Genomic DNA, 24234 nt, shown 5'->3' on the forward strand with positions numbered 1-24234 from the left:
AATAGGGAGGCCAGCATACATGCTGATCCCCCGTAAGATTATTAGGAGTGCTAGTGGTGGAACAAGTACTAAGATCCTTCACACAAGTAAAGGTTCCAATACCAGCATGTAAAAGTACTCCATTATAAAAGCCCTGCATTCAAAATTTTACCTGAAGCCCCCTCCACAGAGTAGTTTTGCTTATTGTTACTTCACTTGGGTGTTTGAGGTTCACCGTGCAGAAGGATGTTTGTGCCATTAGAAGACTGTTTTCACATTTATCTACTGAAGGAGGAATGTTGCTCTGTGCAAAACCTTTAATCTGGGTTCAAGAGGTGTGCAAAGAGATGATTTTGTGACATCGGAATTAGTAACCAACTTTGGTCCAGTATGGAACGCACATCAGTGTGACGCAGGAGCCTCCAGTGCACATACACTATAAAACTGTAACAATATTTATAAATGCATATCATTATATATTTATAAATATTGGACAGAAATGATTACTCCAAATTATTACTCCGTAAAGCAAGTCATTATATGTAAAAGTACAGAAATATTAGCAGCAAAATGTACTCAAAGTATCAAAAGTAAAAACCTGTTATGCAGCAGAAACTTTAATGACTTTATTCACTATTTTTTAGTTCAACCTACAAGTTGAAAATTGTACTTTTACATTTCACCACTGATCTTTGGATACTGTCCATGGTCTGGGCATAGGTTGCTGTGCTTTGAAGTGGTGATGAGAAAATCCCCTTGTTACTTTTTTTTTTCCCACCTTCACAGTGTTTCATCTACTTTTTGGTGTGAGTTGTTCTTTTTAATTTGTTTCTATCTTTGGCAATAAATGCTCAATGCAAGAGTCAAGATGTGAGTAATTGTGGTTAGGCTAGACGTTGTAGGCAAAGTCATGAAAACTAAAAATGACCAGAAAAAAATAAAAGTTTAATTGAGCAGATTTTCCCTCGCAGTCTGAGGTTAACCTCTATCCCTAATGTTAACACAGTGCTGTTTGGTGGTCAATTTTATTTGACTTCACGCTATGAGAGTGCATATTTTTAGCATTACCCCTGTGGAAATCAAACACCTAGGTTTCAGTGTTAGTGCCATGCTCTCCCTTTTGTTTGCAGTGTCCAGCAACGCAGGGTATGCCTGTTCTCATTAACTGACATGATTTTCACAAGAGGACACTGCCACATACAGTATATACTCCCTCTAACGGTGACTTTAACTGAGCTGAAGGATCCAGCTGCAGTTATCCTTTATAAATAGCAGAGCGTGGCAGAAGTGGTCATAGTGGTCATCTAGAGAGGTTGTACAGTGTTTCCATTAGAGGGCCGCCTCAGCGAGAGTTGCCTGAGCAGCAGTAAAACTATTGTCGTGGGCCATTAACCAGCATGTGTTGTGAATGAAGGGTCCAAATGGTGCTCATTAGCGGTCTCTCCCACGCTGGCCATCACAGTGGACAGGGGCTTAAAAGGCCCACCCCCTTGCCAGGAGACAAACAAGCCCAGTGCAGGAGCAATAGTTGGATATTCTACATTTATACAGATCCACTAATTACTCCCCGAAAGCCAGGCACAGGCCTCGTGATGCATGAGATGGCTGTGAAAAATGCATTCCTCACGGCCAAGTCTGATCTCCGCACTGAACACCAGCTCCTGACAGGCTATGAAAATCTGCCCTCACTTTACCAGAGTGGTTATACTGTTGCTCTAATACCCTTAGAGGCCTGCAGTGAGGATTCTTTTTCTGCTGCTAACTGTGGAGTTGAACTTATTACAACACGTCATGTTTTTAAAGGGTTTAAGCAGCTGGTTGACTTTTAAACAACAAACTATTTGGATGGTCACAATACTTTCTAAATGTTAAAGTAATATTATGTTTTGTTGTGTGCTTTTTAATATATATTTTTTCATACACTGGGGGCTGTTTGTTTATTGGCCTGGAGCATGTTTTAAAGATGCATTTTTACTCACAAATCTATCTGCTTGCACAACTGTGGCTTTCGGGGTCTGCAATGGTCCAAGGCCAGGAGCATCTGCCTCTCTTGGGTAATTATGCATAATACTGATGTGGAAACAGAAACCCGAACTGAGTTCTGTGTTGTCCCCACACTTCATTTGGAAACAAACAAAAAAAACATCTAGGTCACGTAAAAATGTCTGATTAAAAATACCAGTACCACCAATACCATGTCTGTCCCAACACCATTGTTTGTGCATTAACCACAAATACTTTAGACCATTCCTAATCATTAAAAATGATGCTTTAGTCTTTTCCGGTTTTAATTGTGAATTTGTGCCCTTCCTAACCCCCAGGCCATTGCTGGTGTCAGCTTACAAAACTGTGAAACTTGGTGGAGTTGTTACAATTGCAAGACTCGTAGACCAGCGCAGGGATCATGTCTGATTTAAAGGTTTACCTTAAAAATTAGACATTGGCCTTTCATACGGCAAACATTGTTAAAGCCCCTTTGTCGTATTGCAACATGCAGTTGCAAGTATAGATTGATTTATAAAGTCTACTCTGCATTACCACACAATAGTACTCTATGTGACGCATTAGAGGATGAAGTATTCGGATCATTTACTCAACTCAAAGTAGCAATACCAATCTGTAAATAACTCCAGTATAAGTAAAAACCCTGCATTCAAAACTGTATTTATGTACACTGATCAGTCATAACAACATAATGTTGTGACTGATTGGTTTATAAGTGTATTTTGAGCACAATTTACGCAAAATATAAAAGTAAGTACCCACTACGCAGGAAAAATACCCTGAACCATTTTATTATATATTAGACTATTTGATTATTATTGCTGATGCATTAACATGTAGGCAGTATTTTGTAGCTGACTGCAATGGAGCTGATTCTAACTATTCTATATACTGTTGGGTTTAACTTACTACATTACACTGCATTGTATTTTCTATTTTCAAAATCGTAATCTACGAAAGGAACAACAGTTGTCATTAATATAGTGGGGTAAATAGTGCAATATTTCTCGTTTGAATGTAGTGGGGTAGATAAAATAAAAATACTCAAGTGAAGAAAGTAAAAAACGCCCAAAGTACAGTATTTGAATTAATGAACTTTGTTACTTTCCACCATTGCTGAGACTGTATCTTGGGCTACAGGAGTTTGAAAAGCTTTAGAGCTCGATTGTTTAAAGGACTGTCTCGTTTCAACAGTCTTCTGCTCCAGGAACCTTTGTCATAAAACAAAAGTTCCTCTCCGGATAGGATATTTTGTAGTACCTGCTAAGTGCTGCTAGCGGAAGATAAACAGAACCTTGTTCAACATGGCAGAGGTAAGCTAACGATGACTTTGAACCTTATTTTTCATACATTAGTAGTTTGTGAAAAATTTATTCCTAATGTCACAGTTTTTCACTTTGTCTGGGGGTATGTCTGATAGAAAAACAGAGGCAAAGTTGCCCAGCGTTAGCCTGGTAGCTCACCGGTCGTTCGGTAACTTACTTGGTAATGTTTACTAGTAGTGACGTTAGCTACATCTTTGCTAATAAGCTTTGATATTCAAAAAACGTTTCACATATGCGGCAATTTCGTCTACATGTTCTTACTTCAACGAGGAGCAAAGCTGCGAATAGAAGCTAGCTGGGTTGGAGGAGTAATTGACACTGTGCTAATTCCAGATCTTCCAACACAACTGGATCGACATACTGGCTCCATGGGAGGGAGGAATAAAGCTTTGGAAACTTTGTCTCCTGACAGTACTAAAACTGTAACGTTAGCGATGATAGTTGATCAGAGTGACCGCGTGCTGCCGTGGTCTTCTAATAGTAAAAGCAAGTTCACAATAGTTCGAAGGAGGACACAACCAGTTTTCAGATGCAACTCTGTAGAGACAGAATAATTCTGGCAGATAAATACATTAGATGGTGGCCTAGTGCTGAAAGGACAAGTCAATTAATCGATTGATAAATGACGAAAAAAAATCATCGACACTCACATGATCATAAGTCTTTTAAGTAAGAAGTAAAACATTACCTGGTTTTCACATCTTAAATGGCAAATAAGCCTTTTTCCCAGCAGACATTTTGACTTGCCATAGCAGGAAAAGCACAGGTGTTACCGAAAACTGTAGTGTAATCAGTCAAATAATCAGTCAAAAAAAATGAAGTAGCTGCTTTTATCTTTACATCAAACAGCGTGCTTTGTAGAGTGTCTTCACAACATAGAGACAATGTAACTATGCTGTAAAAATAAGAGCCTTGTCTAAAATAATACACATAACACCAGGGTTCAATGTTATTGATAAAGATTATGACAAAAATACATGCAACCTGCAATAGATTATGTTTTCAACTGTCACACCACAATATTGTAGAGATGATTCAAATTGTAATCTCTTGCTTCCACAGACTCACAGCTTGCAGGACATGAGGCAACAGGCAGCCATCGCTGCCAAAGTCTTCATTCAGAGAGATTATACGAATGGCACTGTGTGCCAGTTCCAAACCAAGTTCCCCTCTGAGCTGGAGACCAGGGTAGGATACACCTCTTCACTGTGTTATTCAGAATGAGTTGTTCCATTACACTAACACATAAAAATGGTTGGCAGAACACCAACCTCTTCAAGCCCCCATGTTATCCATTACAGTCATGATGTCACATCTGTTCCACTAGCTTCTGTACCTCTGTGTAATCTCTCCTTCAGCATTTCTTTCATCTGTCTTTCTGAAAAAATGAAGCATGTTCCTGGAGTTCACTTTCCATATTCTAAGACAAATCGGCTCCACTACAGCACCTGCGATAAGAAATCAAAGGCTTTGTGATTTTAACTAAAGTTAAAAAATGATTACTCTCTGAGCACAGGAAAAACTGGTATATCATCATAACTTGGTTTCATCCATATCCATAAAACTCACCAAGCATTAGTTTTTCATTTTTCAACTTTCTAGTTGTAATCTCTGCTGTCTAAAAACTTGTGTAGGGTTCTGTTCTCTCTGTCCAGCTGTTATTACAGACATGTCTGAAACTGTTAATTTTATTAATGAAATCTATGCCAGAAAAAATATTTGTTGATGACTTATTTATTCACGACTCAAACAAGACTAAAATGAAATAAAAAGTGACTATGAGCAAATGTATTACATTTTTTGTCAAGAGATGATAACGTGAAAGTCGGACGAATGGACAAGTTCTAATGATTAGTCTTATTCAACAATATGCATCTGTGGAATCACACACTGTAACTCCTGATTAGTAAAACTGTTTCCTCGCTGCTCAAAATATCATTGGCTTAGCTGCTTGAACCTGTTGCTCTACTATTAATAAGAAACACCTTGCAACGTTATTTCTCTGTCAGTCATGTTATCTGACATTCTTTGAAGAAAAAGATTTATTGACTAAATTCATATACAATTCAGTAAGAATAAGACAAGAAGCAGCAACAAAACAGCGGAGACATACTACGAAAACATGCAGGCCGCATGCTGACATTTATAAAAAGGTAAGCTAATGTAACTATCAGGTGCTGTTTCAGTCAGCTACCCTTAGAGTTGCTATCAGGAGGAGTTAGTAAGTTCCAGTATTGATGTTTCCATTTTACTGAACAGGTGAACAAATCCAGCTTCTGCATGACTCACTGCTTTGCCGATAACAGGTAGATGCGGTTAATGCTAGGTTAGCAGGAACAACTGTATTAGACTAGATTTGAGAGAGCGGTTCTGTTCAAAAAGAGCTTGGAAATGCTAATTGGATTTACTGAGGTGAGACAGTCTGTAATACTACAGAGCAGAGTGACATGGACACCTTGCAAGAGACACCTGTAACCATGGTAACTGTACACAAAGATGGCAACAGTTGTAGCCTCAAAATGCATTGAAGACATCAAAATTAAAAATGTATGACAAAAATGGGACAAACATGTCTCTGCATAAAATTAACAAAAATCAGATGACTAAAATTTGAGTTAAACTAATACACATTTTTGTCAAAAGACTTTAGACTAAAACTAAATAAAAAACCAGCTGCCAAAATCAACACAGTTCTGAACCCACCGCGACCAATCAGCTTGCTCATGAACTCTCCTCTTCGGTTTAACTCTGACGTTTATACCACGAAGGTGGGTTAAGTGAGCGCTTATGGGTAATGGCCTGTTTTAAATGCCGCTAAAAACGTAATTATATTACATCATTTTTCAAAAAACTACTGTACTTATCTAGACGTTTGAAGTGAGCCACACAACATACTCTTGAGAAAGGCTCTGTTCCATGGCTGGATTTTAGTTATTAGCATAGCATTGTGGAACAGAACACAGATGTTTCAGTTTTACTTCAGGTCTGTACTATCCTTTACAAATCTGCATAGTCGTAGCAAGAGCTGGCGCCCTTCCCAACATGCAGTGAGTGAAAGGCAAAGAAACACCCGGGACTGGTCACTAGTCCCTCAGAGGGCTAATACAGTATCTAGACACTTTGCCCATTAAATCTGGGGGGCTGTTCAGAGTATTCTCCATGTACACATGTAAACCCATGTGTACGTGGAGAATACTCAAATCCAGGACATTTATGCTTTGAGGCTGCAGTGTAAACCTCTGAGCCACTCAGTCTGATCAGTTTATTGTACTTTACAGCAGACTCTAGCTACTCTGAACAAGGTTGTTCTCCATTTTCAGTCAGGAAGAAAAATGTTACAATAGCTGCTAAAGAAAAGTAATGAAACGTCATAATTTTGCTTAATGTTCAAGAATGCTGAATGGTGCATTTATCAAAGCAAACTATCCATATCAGAATGTACAGTCGCTGCTTTGGCCCTAGAAACACAATGCAGCTGAAACCAGTATTAACATGGAGCCATAAGTGAAAAATACTGTCAGCCACTTCCTCAGAGGAACCCTGATGGACTGTGTCCTTATGTGAACCAAGGTGGAAGTGAGTTAAGAGCAGGCATTAGTAATGATGTGAAAGTGGAAGAGCAGGTCGCTGAGACTGAACAGGCTCTACGCCACATTAAAGAGGGTGCCAGCCAAACAGTTCAGAGTTCACAGGACAGAAAGCTGCAGTTTTGAAATGCATATACCACATGAAAAGAGCAGCTTCACAACACTTAAACTGCTCACTGGTGGTTTATTGGCACTTCCCTCATGATTGGGTGGTCTCCCATGTTTTCTGGGAGGATTCAGTTCAAACATGCACACACATACACTAAACTGCTGGACAAATGAAGAATGGTTTTCCTCTGGAACGTAAAAGCTCAGGTTTCCTACCATAAAATGTACTTTCCACATACATGTTTTAATGATTTTCTGTAATCCCAGTTTATGAAATATGCAGGATAATGCCAAATAGAGTGGCTTCCATTTTTAGGCTAGTGGTTTAGTTCACTTTGTGAGGAGGTTTGCAGAACCTAATGCTTAAAAAGCCTCATGTTCTTTCAGCCCACATTTTTTAACTCAGTATCTGATTTTGCTGTGTAGTTGGTATTGTTTCGTAGAGATTTTGCATGCTGTAAAATCACATTTTTGCAGACAATTATCTTAGGCTGTGGGATTTATTATTTTTGGGAACTCTTTCCTGTTTAAATACTTTTCGAGAATTGTACCAAAAAACTGAGAAAGCACTTCTTTACCTAAATGTATTTGGCAGCTAGCTTGCCAAATACATTTAATTTGAGTGTTACCAAATACATTTTTACTTTATTGACAGTTAAGAGAATGTCCTCTTCCTTGCTTGAATTTGTACACCCTGTTCGGAATTGCATTCTCATCTAACATTTTTGGAATCCTATTATGGCTGTGTCAGACGTAATGGAAAGATGCTCAAGCGGAGAAATGTGGTTTGAATTGCGAACTCTGAATTGGAAAATTAGAATGAGAACAAAGGCAATCAATGGTGGGTACCAAACACGCCTAAGACCACTGATGTGTTGGAGCTTGTTGTTGCATTCCTTGGGCACAAGGGAGCAGAACATTGGAGGTTTTTCAGAGGCTCAGTAGGCCCGTCGCTGGCTCCTTGTCTGATCTGGAGGCTCCTTCTTTTTCTCTCCGAATCAGAGAGAGAAAACCGGACCCATTCTGGGCAAGCATGGGACTAGTGTCGACACCCCAGTCAAAACAGCCTCTGAGTCGAAACGTTCTCCAACTTCCATCAGTCTTTCCTGCAGCAAGCTTTCATTTGAGGAATTCTTGAGGGACGCTAGTTTGATTACCAGCCAGTCGTGGTTCCAGTTTGTATCCCAAAAGCTGTTTGCAGTCTACAGAACTTCTGAGATGCCCCTTTATCGTCCTCAAGGTGCGTCTGTGCCATTCGAAACGGAGAAACCCTCATTATTCCTTCCTGAATTGTTTCTGCGTGTGTTCCACTGTCAGTGCGTTTGTCGTTTCAATTAAGTGAAAACATTCACAGAGCATATGGCCAAGGCATCCTAATAATTTCAGGAGGTGTTTCCAGTGTGGGAAGGAGGCCCAGCATTCCCTTGATGTATGACGATTCCAAGAAAATTCAGCCCCTCATTTATCTACAGATGGAAAGAATGGGAGAAAATGATCTGGTGCTAGGAAGACCGTTTCCACTTGAATATCCGACAGAGGCAGAAAGCACTTACACGCTACTGTCCAAATGTACACCTGGATCTGTGCCCTGTCCAATGATTTTAACCCTGTGTTCTTCCTTTGTGTTTCCATGTATTTCAGATTGACAAACAGCAATTTGAGGAGACGGTGCGGACGCTCAATAACCTGTATGCTGAAGCTGAGAAGCTGGGAAGCCAATCATATATTGAAGGCTGTCTGGCCTGCCTCACGGCGTATACCATCTTCCTATGTATGGAGACTCACTATGAGAAGGTGATGCAGAAGTAATGAATGGGGCTGGGTATTGAACTTCAGTACTTCTTGAGGAAAGCCAAATTCTTACTGTCGTCATAGCCACTGGTTGCTACCACAGTGTGAGTGGGTGCCCCCAGTGCTGTGGCTATATCCTCTGTGTGCCTGTGCCTATGTCTCTGGTTATTGCTGTAGTTGTGGTTTTGGCTATGACTGTAGCTATTGCAATGGGCAATAGCTACTGCTGTTGCCATATGGCTATTTATATGGCTATAACATTAGCTGTGTCTGTGACTGGCTCTCTATTCTTACATCACATAAGACAGTAACATTGGCTAAGACAATATCATAAAGCCAGACACTTTCACCACGATTTGAACCTGGTTCTTCTATCAGATCTGAAACGTGTTACCAATACATCTGAAGAGTTCAGAAATAATGTAGCATCACAACACTCAGCCAACACAATCATGTCATTTCACACTGCCGGCATGTGGGTTAGTAATTGTTATACTTTTGAAACTTGTGTCACAGCCTTCTCTATCAAAGAGCCACAGCAATAGCTACAACCATAACAATGACGAAAGCAACAACCATTGCCATATCTATGTTCATGTGCATAGTCTAATCTGAACTACAATCACAACCTAGGGCTGTGAGCTTTTCACAAAATCATTTTGAACTGGCTCCTAATTCAATATAACTAATTCCAAGGCAATCCATATATCCCTGCATTTAAAACTTGCTATCTTATAGGTCCAAGAGTACTGAGAATGAGTGTGGAAAAAAGTATAGGCAGTCAGATCAGGTTGTACAGGTTGTACTTCGCTCCACTCGTTTCTGGTGCCTCTGCTCTCTCATTTAAATGCAGCTAGCCAGTGAGTCCACAGATTTGTTATTGTTTTAGAGCAAGATTGCTGCTTTTTACGAGTTGACAAACAGCCTTATGTTACCATCTATGGTGAAAAACCAAAAGTACTTTCATACACTGCTTTGCAGATGATTCTGTGTTGCGATTATTCAATCAGCCTGGCCTTGCTCACTTATTTGTTTTGTTTTTCTTATCATAATTATCCTCAATAAAGCATTTGAAGAAAACTATTTTTGGAATTTGAACATTTTAAACTGATTTTAGTCTAAAAGAACTGCATATTGATTACAGACTGAAATGTTGTATGATTACTCGTTTTTAATATAGAGAGAGGATTTCTGGTCTCACGGCGAACAATTTAGGAAATAATCTCAGACGTTAAGGGTGTTCTGACTAGCAGATTAATTTTGAGAAAAGCATTACTAAGCCCTCAAAACTGGTAGGCCTCAGATGAGCAGAACAATACAAAGGCAATAAGCCCTGAAAACAATGAAAATCACACGGACTGTGAATTTTCTGAAAACACTTACATACATCGGGTCTTTTTTTTTTTTTTTTTCCTCCACAAATTGACGAATGAAACTAATCAGGACACATTTGGGAAATTTATAAACCAGTTTCACCATTATTGACCCAATAATGTCAACATCTGAAATAATTGTGGTAAGATAACAACGACTAAAGAATTAACAAAGCACAGGGCTTCTCTCCGCACATGACACACTCTTTCTTTCCGTAACAATAGAGGGTCCAAATTTTTTTCCCTGCTGTCCCGCTGTTAGGATCATTTATTTTTCCATCACCTACTCACGTGTCCAAGCTCCTGAGAGCATAGGGTGTGGCTAGTCTCAGGCTCCGGCAATGTTGGCGCTGTGCTGCTACTGGTAAAATGACCCAGGCTGCAGGAAAAGAAGTTATGAATTAAATTGATTGGTTGAATAAGAAAATTTTCCTCATTTATTGTCAAGTAAAATACGTATATGGAGATTTCATTTAACGTGTTATTTTCAAATAGCATTTTATTGATCAACAGTGTTATAACTAGTCACAGTTTTTGTTTCATGAAGTCTGTTTCATCTTGTCAAACTATCATCTTGAAACAAATATATATTTCTTTATAGTTTTTGCACCATTTGCACCAGTACCCCCAAGTATTAAAAACTATTTATGTAGGGCTGCAACTAACTAATTATTGATTATTCAGTTAAGTTTATATTAAATGATATAAACTATTAATTAAATATATTAAATATAAATTTAAAATGATAAATAGAAAAAAATGATAGAACTTTGACAGATAGAACTTTGACCTCTTTAAAGAAAAAAAAAAAGGTTTTTATATCCCTCAAAGGTGGGTATCCAAAAAATATGAGAGGATGAAGAAGTAAGCTGCCCAGAGGGAGTATTCTAACCTCTTGTCTTGTAAACAAGCTGTAACAGTGGGTCAAACTCTCACTCCCAGAAAGAAACCACATTCGGCGGCAGAGAAAACTTACACATAACACCCTTTAAACATTTCATAAGATACCAAGCCCGAATAATGAACAACCATTTCAGAAATAGAATGTAAAGATGCTGGATTTTGTTTTGGCTTCTGCACATATTAATGACACGTTGCTTAATTGACATTGTAAACGATTGAGGTGTGTTAGTACTGTAAGAAGTTGTGAGAGCCTATGAGAGCTAGAAATGAATTTGATTTATAGTCAACTAAAACCCCCCTTTTGGCCCAGTTCATATGGAATGTAAATGGATCAGTATGTCAGTGGTCTTTTCCTGTCCTGTGAATTCATCTTTTAATGGACAGGAGTGAACAGGGATAAAAAAAGACAAAAAAACATTTGGTTTGGGTTTTATGAGTACTCATAAAACCATGCAATTTAAATTGACTGGTCATTACAAAAGTAAAAGTGGAGTCTGTTATTCATCCACTCTGCTCAAGAATGTGGTGGATTAGCTAGTTGGATGCTCTGGTTGCCTACTTAGCCAGTATGAGATTTGCTAGTTTGATTCCAGTTAACAACAGTATCTACTGTGGGAAAGTGTGAGAACCGAACACTTCACTGTGCATTGTGTTGTTTTTTTTCCTTCACATTTCAGATAAGACTCTGCATCAGATAGGACTCTGCAGGATTTCAACTTTCTAGCTTTCTTTTTTATTGTTCACACAACCAGGTTATTCGCTTTTTGTATGTATAAACAAATGCAACACCATGAGTACCTCTGAGGAAAGACTGTCAAACTGTGCACCTTTATCCTCATTTGTACAATTCATCACATTTTGCCTTCACACATATAGTTTGAAGCAAAAGTTTGGGCAAATCCCTTATTTTGTTGATTTTTGAAGTGAGAAGAAGTAAATACAATCCCATGTTAATGTGAGTCTTGTTTTTACTTTAATAATAATATACGCATAAGGATGACTTTTCAATCAGAATAAACCTTTTAGACATCCATTTTTTTTCGTCAATCTACCAGTGTCAGTACTTTGAGCGATGGACAATAGAAAAACAGTCACTTATTAAAAATGTCATGCATTACTAATCTAGTGGCACATAACTCAATCTAGTAGACTACAGCCAAATGATGGGATTGTAAGGATTCTCCCACTTGTGACCACTGTATTGCAATAGCCTAAGCTATTGCAATACAGTGGTCACAAGTGGTCACAAGCTCCAATTCAGGTTCCTAAATTGTCGAAATTAAGCATATGCATTCTCTGTGAGAGGTTAGTATACACTGGATTGCTGTCAATGTGAAATTGTATCTGAGACTGTGATTGCTCTGCCCTTTTAGGTTTTGAAGAAGATCGCAAAATACATTCAAGAGCAGAATGACAAGATCTATGCACCACGAGGCCTCCTGCTCACAGACCCCATCGAGAGAGGCCTGCGAGTTGTATCCTACACTTAAGTGTCTGTTGTAGCCAGGAAATACAGCTTCTTATCTTCTGTCAGATGTTGATATTCCTCAGCCTTGACTGGTGAGCCTTGTGTAATCTTTAAGCAATAAACTGCAAAATAGATGAGACTGTTCTCCAGAGCAAAACAATTAAAGGAATAGTAGAGACAGCCTCAGATCACCAACCTTACAAACATAATAGAAACACAGTCAAGGTTCAAAGCCACAGTGCTTTACAATAAAAAACAACCTTGTGCTAGAATAACAGAAGTATATAGAAAAGAGAAGTGATAAGTTGAATATATTGAGCAAATGTAACATACCCTGAAATCAGAAAATTTGAGTGTTATCACACCACGCTTTCAAGTAGAAAAAGGAGCTTTCACAAGGACGTAATAGATGTAGTGATTTACAGGCTTTCTGCCCCCTTTCCAGACAGATTTTAGACTGCTGAATAATAAGGAAGGGGGGGTGAGGGTGGCGGTGAGAGTATCTACATAGCTTCACAGTTTCCCCCTTGACAACCAAATGTCTGCAAAGATGTAGTGATTTACATGCTTTCTGCCCCCACCATGTCTCTCCGTCTAACTGTGGATGAAAATGGAAAGCAGCAGTCCGGGCAGCTTACAGGAAATCCAGCGCTGTGTAGGGATACCCTGTAAAAACACCAGATAAAAGTTAGTATGAAATCCATAACATCTGCATAAAATCAGCGGGTGCACCAACATCCTGGCTTTGCCAGTGTGTGTGTGGGGTGACTCAACATCCCAATTAACTGCAACTGGGCGGCAATGAGAGATTAGGGCTAACAAAATATGACTGAAATTGTTCACAGCTGAGCTTTGTTCCCTCTCTTGCCTATGATTTTATAGGGTTGACAGTGATCTGGATTATTTCTCCGACACTGTAGAGCTGCTTTGCTGACTTTGGCACATGAGCATTGGGAGATTGGCAGGAATGTTTCATCTGAACTATTGTTTTAACATTTGAACCAAGGAAACATGATGATTGTATTTGTAATTGTCTGATGATGTGACTGATGTGTGAAATCTGAAAATTCGCATTTCCCTCCAAGACTGAGGGGTTGAAAGTTTAAAAAAAAAAAAAAAAAAAAAAAAATTAATTTTAAATCACTTACAAATCCCACCTCCTTTTGTTAAACTGAAACTGCTATAGAGAGCTGATGTCATGACGTCACACTCAGGCTCGCCTCTGTTCCACTAGCTTCAGTAACTCAAGGCTGTCCCTCATTCATAACTTGGTTTTGTCCATATTCTTAAAAGTCACCAATGCTGTTTTCTGAAGTAATTTTTCATCCTTCTAGTTGTAATCTCTGGTGTCTAAACACTTGTACAGCATTCTCTGATCATGGACACTCATTTTCTTTGTATTCCAAAAGCAATCTGGTTTTTGACTTTTTAGATAGAGCAATTAAAAGTCAAACTAAAATTAAGAATCATTTAAGCTAAGTAATCAGCATATACATTCAGTTGCCAGTTTATTAGTTACACCTAGTTAGCCCCGAACAACACCTGCTTAGACGCTTGAAGGCAAGTCACTTTTTCTACAATTATGTCTAAAAACTGTTTCATCTCTTGGTGAAAATGTAAAAATATGCATATTTCCTGCAGTAGTGTTATTGTTTCTATTTCCTTATGTGAAAAGTGAGGAGAATTCAAATTTCTGTTGGCTTTCACTAAATATAAAATAAACCCAAACCTTGCCCCAGATGTTTTTCCATGACTGAATCCTATTAAGATTGAAGTCACCATTTTTGAAGACAGAAGCCTGACTAGATAAAAGCTGCCACGGTGAGTCTAATAATTAACATTCCCTTTATAACAAGGACATACTCATTCTTACTAGGACAGACCTGATGCTGGGCTATGAAGTATGTATAAACAGAATACAAACAAAATTTTTAAGCGTACGATTACACTTTTTTCAATTATGAAACACATTTTCCTCTTATTTGTTGGAAAATATTGCAAAAAGGGATGACTCAAAGAGCAGAAATAAAAGAGGGTTCACACTTTATGTCCCCCGCTGTCCATTACTGCCATGCAGAATGCCTCCTCTGCATTCAAAGGAAAATCCCACATCAGGGTTTAATATTTAAGTTTAATATTATTCACAGCTGAAGAGACTTTAATCAACTGCTCTACGGCCAGGAGGGTAATTTCAAAAAACATTTATAGGATAATTCTGCTTACTTTATGACTTCAAGTTGCGTAGTGCTCAGTGTTTTGTCATTTAATTCACTGAAGGCTTTATACACGTATAGTTCACTGTCCAGAGCACACACACTAGCCAAGCCCAGCAGCTGAAGCCAATCAGTGATTAGTTGCCCTTTTGGCACAGTAGCACAGTCACTGCAGTTACATGTCTTCAAGTAGCTGTAATCAAACAATTACTCCATTTTAGATAAAATAGCCCATTTCCTTGTTTACTTTTGCTGGCTGATGAGCGTCTACCACATTGAAGTCATATTGGAAGACGCTCTGAGAGTCAGATATTATGGCTTCAGTTTGAAAGCGTTGCCGGTTTCTGAAAACAAACTAGGAAGTAGGAATTATAGCTCTAATGCAATAAAAATCAGGCTAATACATACAACATAAGGAAAAGCACATAACATGACCGCATGTTGAATTTGTGTCTAAAAAGGTTCCTTACGCAATTTACATTTGCAAAGTTTTCAGCTTGTATCTTCGTTAGTTTCTGAGATAAGGAGGCTTTAAAAAAGGGGCCGTGGCCCTATTAAACTAGCTTTGCTAATAAAAAGTTCCATGAGTCATTACTTTTGAACTATTCATGCTATAATTTGAAATTTAAATATAAAATGAAATAAAATGAAATTTTCAGGGATTGTCCTGTGTTATTAGATAACTTTAACTCTAAAACGGTTGGCCTACAGTCGTATATTTGCCAAGTTATGTCTTGCTGAAAATTGTATCCGAAACTCTTACCCTAACCCAAATATGCAAATGCCGATGAGCATCTGTTACACGTCAATCACACAAATGTCATAACACTGATTGTTGATAGGCAGGTCATTCCTTTTGCCAGCATACCTTTCCATTTGAGATCAAGCCACCTTTTTTATTTTTATTTTTTTTTTGTTTTTGTGACAACACATAGAACTCCCGCCTTTTGTTTTTTACATTCATTATATGTTCAGTTTAAGGTGCTCCGCAGAAACAATTAAGAGCAGTGCCTAAACTTTTCTATGGGAGGGAAAATCCAAGCAAGTTTCATTCCCCTTTAGAAGGCCCTGTCATATTGGTGGCAGCTGGTGGTTCCTTGCAACTCCTGATGTTTCATTTTAATAGGTAGGACAGCGACTGAGGGAGAGAGAGAGACATAACTAACTTAACTGAAAGAACGTAGAGCTGCTTTAGTATGGCTCTTGAGTTTATGCTTTCAAGTGAATGGCCTAGATAGAATGAACAATCATGGAAGTCTGTCATACACTGGTTACATTCACTTATATGCTGTCCCGTTAGAGCCATTCTCAGTTTACAAATACAGCAACACTCTAGGACCACATTATATTTACTATTACTGCAGTTTCTGTAGAAATGATTCAGTCTCACCATGATTCAGAATTTCTCAACTGCCAGCATTAACTCCAACATTGTCACTTGTTTTTTGTTGTTTCCAATCTTCCATCTTATCCTTTACTTTTATTACACTGGACATAAGAGCTTATTAACACCAAGTCATCCAGCAAGTCACCATAAATGATTAAAATATGAGGTTGTGTGTTTGATTTGAAAGGAGACATTTTCTGGGAAATGTTTCTCAAAAGAAATATTCTCTTCCTCATTTACCAGATTATAAAATTTGTTTCATGAAGAGCATTCCTCAGCTGTAATCATTCCATGTCACTTTTTTACTATCCCACAACACCCTTTGTTTTGTTTGAATGCTAAAACCTTCTGTGACAGCACAGTATGATCGTCAACAACAGATGGCTTTTATATATCTGCAGATCTTTCACCCTGGCAGACGCCTTACGGTTTTTAACCCAAGAGCACAGCTCATCCCATAAATTTTTTTCAGTTTCAGTTGCAGTAAATCCCTTCTTTTTCTCTTGTGCACAGAAAAAGACGGGGAAGCTAATTTCATGGTGTCATCCTAAAATATGCTGGGCCCAAATCATACTGAAAAGTACTTAGTATATACGCTGGACAGAGCCCAGTCTGCACTGTAGCATATACACTACCATCAGGCAGAGAAAGACATACCCCACAAATATTTTACCTATGGGGAATGTTGTTTTTGGCAACATTTTTGAGTCCATAGATCTCTGCGGATGGATAAACCATTGCGCTACTACCGTTCAGATGTATACATGGATTAATTTTCTCATTTGAAATTCCTGCTGAGAACCTCAATACATATACATGTCCTGTTGTGGAATGTAAACCCAGGTCTTTTATAAGTAGCTGTTAAGAGAAGAGTGCGCTGGAGCTTTGCCATGGTCAAAGACAGGGTAGACCACAGCCAGCAAGCAGACTGAACACACATACAGTATATCCATCCTACCCAGTGTTAAAGCCTCTTAATCCAGCCAGTGTCTCTTCTCTTCTGTCTCCTCCAGGTTTAGACTGATAGATGAATATATCAGACCGATATCAGCCTTTTATTAAAAGTTGTATTGGCCATAAAGTCATCGTTAAGCTCTGTCACAATTTGAATGTGACTGAGCATCCTCTTTTGGCATTTCATCATCTTCAGGGGTGGCCCTGTAAAATCTGCTATGAAACCTCCCTTTCCCTTTCTTTATTATAAGGATACCTCTAGTTATGTAGTGATCTTTTTTAAAGCAGCTGTAATCAATATTTCCATGTGGAACAATGGCTCATATGATTGTGACTTTTTGAAAGGAGTCGTTTGTAGTAACAACCCCACAAAGAATTATCACCTGACTGCAATTCCCCTCATCTCTACACAGCCTTTTAACATCTTTCATCTCATTATTTTGGTTTTACAGCCCACAACTTTACTGTTTTGGTTCACTCTCACAGCTGTCATCAGCTTTGTTTTCAGCCGTAGCAGGCAGCTGTTATCAGCCAAAAGCATTAAAATCCAGCGTACACTACCTGCCCAGATCCAAAGGCAGTTAGTAACTACAGCAAGTGACAAATTTAAGTAGAAAACCTGAAAAATGAGGGGAGAAACAGGATGACAATGCCCCCATCCATAGGGCACAGGGGAGTCACTAATTGGTATGAGTATGGAAATTATGTGAATCATATTCCATGGCCTTCACAGTCACCAGGTCTCAACCCAATTGAACACCTATGGGCGATTTTGGACTGACGTCTTAGACAGCGCTCTCCACCACCATCATCAAAACACCAAATGAGGGAATATCTTTTGGAAGAACGGTGTCCATCCCTCCAGTAGAGTTCCAGAGACTTGTAGAATCAATGATTTGCCACTCAAGCTGTTCTGGCGACTCGTGGTTGCCCAACACCTTACTAAGACACTTTGTTGGATAAGATAATATGTCATGTTGAATAGTTAGTCAGTTGTAGTGTTTTGTTTCCCAAGTGGCCAAACTCACAGATTTAAAGCTGCATTAGTTCTTTTTGTTTTTTAGATCATTTTTTGTTTGTGTGTTTGGTTGGTAGGTTGTTTTTTGGTTCTGTTTTGTTTTTTTGGTTGTTTTTCTTTTTGTTTTTTCTTTTTTTTTTCTACTTGGGGGCAGCAAAACAAGCTGAAAAAACAGCACCTGACATTATCACCTTATTTGTCGAACAATTGCCTATTTACTACACACCTTTTAATCCCTGTTTTGGTCTTCGCCATCTATTGAAAAATATCTGGCTTATAGATAGCTTGCTGCCCCCCATGTTCATCTGGCTAGCTTCTAACTAGTGTCTGTCTGCTATTTGTTGCTGAGCAGGTAGTTATAATGGGTTTATCAACTTATTTACTAAAAACAGCTGCCTGAAAAGGGGGTGATTGGGGCAGTGAGGCTAATAAAAACAAAACCCTTTACATTACACATAGTCATTCCATTTGTTTGTATCTTTTTTGTCGTTGTTGTTTTAATTGCTTGAACCTTACAATTTTTTGGCTTGAAAGTGGGAAAAAATAAATACATTTTGACTTATTATTTGCCTCTAATAGCTCCAGATCAAGAATTGCCAGTGCCGAGCTTAATCACATATCTATCAAGCTGTCCTCTCCCATCCTCTCTCCTTCCCCATTATGGCGGAAGGTCTGGCTAGCTTGAAGCAAGATTTTATTGTTTGGCTGGGAGCCTCCCAGGTGACAGGCTGAACAGTGTGATGGATCAGCCTCTAGTGGGAAGACTGCACTGTAGCAAAACCAGACACGGCCCACACAGCTCCTGACTGCTGAGCATTCACTCAGAGGCAGATGGCGCCGAGTTGGTGTCCTGGCATCTCATCCAAAAGACATTCTGCTCCTGATATGGTGTTGTTTGGCTCTGCATACAAACTCGCTGACTGGCCACAGCAAGCCAACAAATCTGTAAATTAGGCTGCACAAATAAGAAAATTTAGTGTCTGTGGAGAATCTTGGACAAGTCGATTGCATAAATGGTATTCAACATATGTTTGTTTTTCTTTTCATTGTCTGAAATAAGTTTTTCCTCACTTAACAAGAATTTTTGTACAGGCCAAACTAATAGACATTTTTCATTGAAATATGTCAATTACTTTTATATCGCCTTTTTTTACACATTTGATAAAGCATTTGCACAGAACTTTGGTCAACATATATTACTGTATATTAACACATTCTTTATAAATACATGACACAACTATACCTGCTTTTGATACCAACACTTTTGTAAGACCAAAATCAAATGCTCTCTTCGTTTGATGCTTGTTGCAACAAAGCAAACATCAAAAGCAGTGTGTGCAATTTATGTGTGATAAAGATGGCTTAGTTTAAATAGTTGTGTAAGCCACACCATCTCACTCAGTGCTCTGATGGAGTGAGCCAGTAAACAGAAGTGAAAATTAGACTAAATCCTCAATAACTATCACTGTCTGTCAGACCAGAGGCAGTTTCTGTTCACTATAAGGGGAAATTACACCAGATAAAAAGTTTCTGTAGATGAAAACAGACACAAAGTGATCTTACATTAATGTTAGGAACCACATCTGATAGTGTGACCTAGAGTCTCATCATCACAATTATGTGAATACAGAAATCTAATCCAGATTTGAAAAAAAATGAGAAAATGCACACAGTTGAAGTGGAAGCAAGGAAAAGGTCTGAAGTGTCAGTTGAGGCTTAAGCATTGAAAGGAGTTAGTAACACTGAAATGTTATTGATGAAATCAGTTGGCGTGTTAATTAATCTCTGCAATAAACTTAAATTAAGCTTAAGCTTAAACTTAAGTGAAATGAAGATGAGAAAAACAAGTACACATCAGCAAACTGTGTGAAGATTAAGAGATAAAAGCAGTTGAGATGAAAGCAATTGAATTGTCAGTTTAAGTGCAAGTCTGTCTAATTTTGTTGTATATACATACAAAACGAGTGTGATTTGACGTTAATATCATTAAAATCAAAAAGTAACTACAGAATGCATTGAAAGGAGTTGAGGTGCAGTGAGCTGAAGTTGAATTGTAATAGTAAAGATGAAAGCAATTGCAATGTAAGTTGGCATGTAAGTGCTGACAGCAGCTGAACTGTCTGTTTAAGTGGATGTCTCTGCCTAATTTTGTACTTCATACTGTACAAGTAACTGTGAAAATGTTTTATTTAATACTAGCTTAGTGTCATGTCACTAACTAATCTTTTTGTTTCTGTAGCAGCTGTTTAGCTGAGCAGAGCAGCCCAGCAACAGTGCCCACCTCCCCGAGGACCACCCAAACCTGCACCCTTAATACTGCGTCTCTACAATCTCTCCCTTTCCACTTACTGTCATGTGCGTGTCCCATTCAGAGTATCCTTAGTGACCAAATTTGAGATTTCGTACCTGACAGTTATTCATATATTATTTTACATTTTTTTGTAATATCCCTGTCCGTATTTATTAGTTTAGGGTTAAAGTTTGTTTTATGCCTGTATTTAGTTGGAGAAATGTTAAGGACGTCATGGAAAACCTGATAGATTAACTTACTTACGCAATTTATTTACATTCTTCAAGCCATGAGAAATTATCTTTTGTTTATTTTAGACTGAAAACAAGTTTATGATTAGTAGTATTTGTGGAACTGTGAACTTTTAGAAATTTAGAAATCTTTCTTTTTTGAATGTTCCTTTTCAAAAATGAAGCCAACACACAGGGTAATTTATTTTTATGAAGGTTTACACAACTCCCCCAACCCATGCGTTAAGTGATTGTCTTGGCTGAGCTAAGTAAATAATTTAATCAAGAAACAGGGAACTCTGGTTATCAGTGTAATTTTGTGCATGTGCCACACGTCACATTTTATTTGCTTATATTCTTATTCATGTATTCTTGCAAGGGTGCTTGCTAGTGTATCACCTTCCCGGCATGTTTCCTTTGTAGGGTTTGACCTTGTAGTTAACTGACTCCTGAACTTTGTCAGGCTCCAAACATTCCAGTCAAACCATCACAGATTCAGATATTCATGTAGATCCTTCCTATTTATGCAATGATTTAAGAGATTCTTCAATTGCTTTCTCACAAGCCAAAACTTTTGCTTGCTCTGTATTTAGCATGTACTATTGTTAATGCTACTCCTCAAGTCATGGTTATTTTCATTAGTAAACTGTGCTATGCATAGTGTTTGGTGACTACTGTTGATTTTTTTACTCATGTCTAATAAGCATATATTCATATATTGGCGATACTGCCTTTGACCTAAGTATTAAAAGTGCTCTTGTTTAGTTGACGGTGCCTGTCATGGCTTTGAATGTTGCATTTGTGTCTGAAGGCCCAGTCACACCAGGATTTCACACAGCAAAATTTTGCAGCAATTTCATTTCATTCCAATGGAACTGAAGTGATTAGTGGGTTCGCTTGTGGGGGCGAAATAAATCAGCACAAATGTTTTGCATCGTGTTCAACTTTGGTGTTCTTTTTCCTGCAAATATGTGATGTTAACCAATAGCAGTCTTGACAGTGATGATCTTTGAAGGGACAGAGATCCATAGATTCCAAAATGGAGGAAGCTGCCATAGCATGTTAGCTGTGTTGCACCATTCACTTTCACTTAGCCCTTGTCTGTGGAGTATTAACTGCTCCACAAAAGAGCAATGGTTTGCAGACAGTTATAAGACAGGAGTTGATGGCACAAATACGTCTTTTGAATAAACTCTGCAACTTTTTTTCCTGTTAGTGAACGAGCTAAGCTAACAGGCAAACAAGTTTGCTAACTGACTCTCAGCTTAGCTCATAGCGCTTTATTTTTCATCTTCAGTAACTATTTAATTGAACAAAAAGGAAAAAGGTATGCAATTGTGAAAAAAAAATGTCAGGGGAGAAAACAGAACAGTGGTGAGAAAATGAAGAAAAGCACTAGAGCTAGCATACCAGCTACAGCAGTTCACCAACTAGCCCTGCATAGTCACTACGTCCCCAAAGACAAGCCAAGCATTTTCATTGTACTACTTTCTGGTGTGACCAGGATTAAACGGTGAGATTATGTCAGTCAGCTCTGGATTTAGTTCACTTATTGCTGACAAGCAACTAATTTCCTAAGATTATAATGTCTGTAATTTAACAGGAGAAGCTCAGTTTATGTTAATGAGACCTTACCAAAGGTTGAATACTGTATACTGTAGTATTTATGGCTGGAAATGTTTAGACGCTCAGTTGTCTGGTGAATGTGGTGGACAGAAACTCATTTGAAGCATCTTCAATTATCATGTAACTGTGTTCACGTATAGATTGTTGAATGTCATAGTTAAAGGACGAACACTTATCTTGAATTATAATTATGTAAATAAAGTTTCATTTATAATTTCTGATTTAGCTCATACTTTATTTATCTGGAGTTCAGTAAGTTGAACTTTTCTAGGTACTTTTTTCAGTTGACATCCAAATGTTTTATTAATCCACAACTTGTATGCTCATCAATAAAACGTGTACATATTTTACGCCATGCTGGTTTCCGATGTTATTTTGGTGTTGAGAGTTAATGCATATTTCAGATTGTACAAACACACTTACACACTTGAGAGAAGAGCTACAAGACACGGTGTTCTTGGTGCTTTTTATGATTTAGAGACAATAAGTAAAAAACCGAGGGCTGAATGAACACCAGGGCTTTGTTTCAAGTCGGTTTGTTTTCAAGGGAAGTATTTTGTGTTGTCTCTAACAGTTATATAGCTCTGCTGATTCCACGAAGCTGTGTGGAGGTGAACCCTGACCACGCGAGGTTACATTCTCACAGGAAATGCAGAGTGATTCATTAAGGAGGCGAACCATCCTTTAACTGTGTGCACCTGAGTTTAAGATGTTGGATCTGCAACCTGATCTCTGTCGAAAAAAAGCAAGATTTAAAAAAAATCCAGAAGGATCAGTTAGGTTTCATTACATACCATGTACAATCTTCAGTGTTTTTTTTAAACAAGGATATGATACACTGTACATTTGAACTCCTAACCTATTATAACAGAGATCCTATCCTAAAGAGTTGAAAACTGCATGCAAGTGAAGAGGGAAAAGCCTCATGAAAAAGTATTGGTAAGATACAAATGCCTCCTAGTGCTTCCAACACTAATTATGGTCGGGAAATTAAATAAAGGTTCATTTGTAGTGTACCAATACTGTTTTTAAGTCATGCCAGTGACAGTGCTTCTAGTGGTGTTAATGTTCTTTTGAATTAACACCCAGAAAAACCCATTCATTTCCGTGGTAAAGATCAGGAGGCTTCTTCTAGCTTAAAATAAATACAAAAATGTGTTGGAAGCTACTTTCAGTCTTATCTCACCCTCCTTCACTAATGAGTTGCTTTGCCTGAAACTGCTCCTTTATTATATCAAGATCACATCTATACAGTACACTAGTGTTATTGGATACTGATTGCACGCAAGGCTGGATTACCAACCGGGCAAAACTGCCCCGGGGCCCCAAACCTTTATAGGCCCTGAGACCCCTGGTGTCTTTTGCAGTAATTTGAATAATTGCATATTTGTGTGGTAATATGTGACAGAGAACAGTAGTTCTGTTTCTTTATTGAGATTTAATGGTATTGTATGCCCAGCATAATGTCAGAATGTCAAATTAATATTCCACTCCACAGGTGAACCAATTTACCAATGTTAAAAAAAAAAACAAAAAAACTTTTTTTAGTTAGACTCTACAAATCACGTTTTACTATTTTGTCTTGTGGAGTTTTGTCTTACAAACAGTAGGGATAAGGTGGTAGGTGTTAGATATGGTGCTGACTCGCTTGAACTTGTCATCGAAGGTCTTTTGGCGTATGGAAGCCAATAATTGCCCCTACTGGTGCATTACATTTGAACCCAGGCTCACGCTGTGGCTGAGGAGGTAGCGCGGGTTATCCACTAACTGGAAGGTCGCTGGATCGCTCCCCAGCTCCTCCTGTCTGCGTGCCGAAGTGTCAGGATACTGAACCCCAAATGCCCCTTATCCTCAGTATGTGTGCGTGTGTGAATGGGATGTTCAAATGAGTGAATGTGGCAGTAGTGTGAAGCGCTTTGAGTGGTTGATAAGACTAGAAAAGCTCTATGTGAGTGCAGTCCATTTACCACTCATGGCT

The 24234-nt window shown here is 38.4% G+C and overlaps 2 protein-coding genes across 4 annotated transcripts in view; one reads left to right on the forward strand and one right to left on the reverse strand.

Annotated features, from left to right (window-relative positions):
• sfrp1a (secreted frizzled-related protein 1a) overlaps positions 1-4093 on the reverse strand; it is a 40668-nt gene extending 36575 nt beyond the window's left edge. Inside the window, exons 1-2 of one of the 2 annotated variants that reach the window (XM_040154375.1) lie at positions 3997-4085; positions 1959-2096 (exon numbers count right to left, since the gene is read on the reverse strand). In XM_040154375.1, coding sequence (XP_040010309.1) covers positions 1959-2020 — 62 coding nt within the window. In that variant the 5' untranslated portion in view covers positions 2021-2096; positions 3997-4085. Of the gene's footprint in view, positions 1-1958; positions 2097-3996 lie in introns of both variants that reach the window. The other variant, XM_040154376.1, reaches the window with a different exon arrangement.
• LOC120804773 (golgin subfamily A member 7-like) lies at positions 3189-22474 on the forward strand. 2 transcript variants are annotated; one of them, XM_040154377.1, is made up of 6 exons: positions 3189-3296; positions 4371-4496; positions 8645-8797; positions 12444-12545; positions 14307-14359; positions 20350-22474. In XM_040154377.1, the coding sequence occupies exons 1-5, from the start codon at positions 3288-3290 to the stop codon at positions 14346-14348; spliced, it is 432 nt and encodes a 143-aa protein (XP_040010311.1). In that variant the 5' UTR covers positions 3189-3287; the 3' UTR covers positions 14349-14359; positions 20350-22474. The 2 variants fall into 2 exon arrangements, with proteins under 2 accessions (XP_040010311.1, XP_040010312.1); XM_040154378.1 differs by having other exon boundaries at positions 20353-22474.
• Positions 22475-24234: the final 1760 nt, after the last annotated feature.

The sequence above is a fragment of the Xiphias gladius genome, chromosome 19 (genome assembly GCF_016859285.1).
Source record: "Xiphias gladius isolate SHS-SW01 ecotype Sanya breed wild chromosome 19, ASM1685928v1, whole genome shotgun sequence".
Classification (NCBI taxonomy): Eukaryota; Metazoa; Chordata; class Actinopteri; order Istiophoriformes; family Xiphiidae; genus Xiphias; species Xiphias gladius.

Excerpts from the sequence above, each read along its gene's own strand:
- LOC120804773 (XM_040154377.1), top strand. Across the intron at positions 4,497-8,644 it reads CCTCTGAGCTGGAGACCAGG|ATTGACAAACAGCAATTTGA; the intron begins GTAGGATACACC and ends CATGTATTTCAG. Across the intron at positions 8,798-12,443 it reads TGGAGACTCACTATGAGAAG|GTTTTGAAGAAGATCGCAAA; the intron begins GTGATGCAGAAG and ends CTGCCCTTTTAG.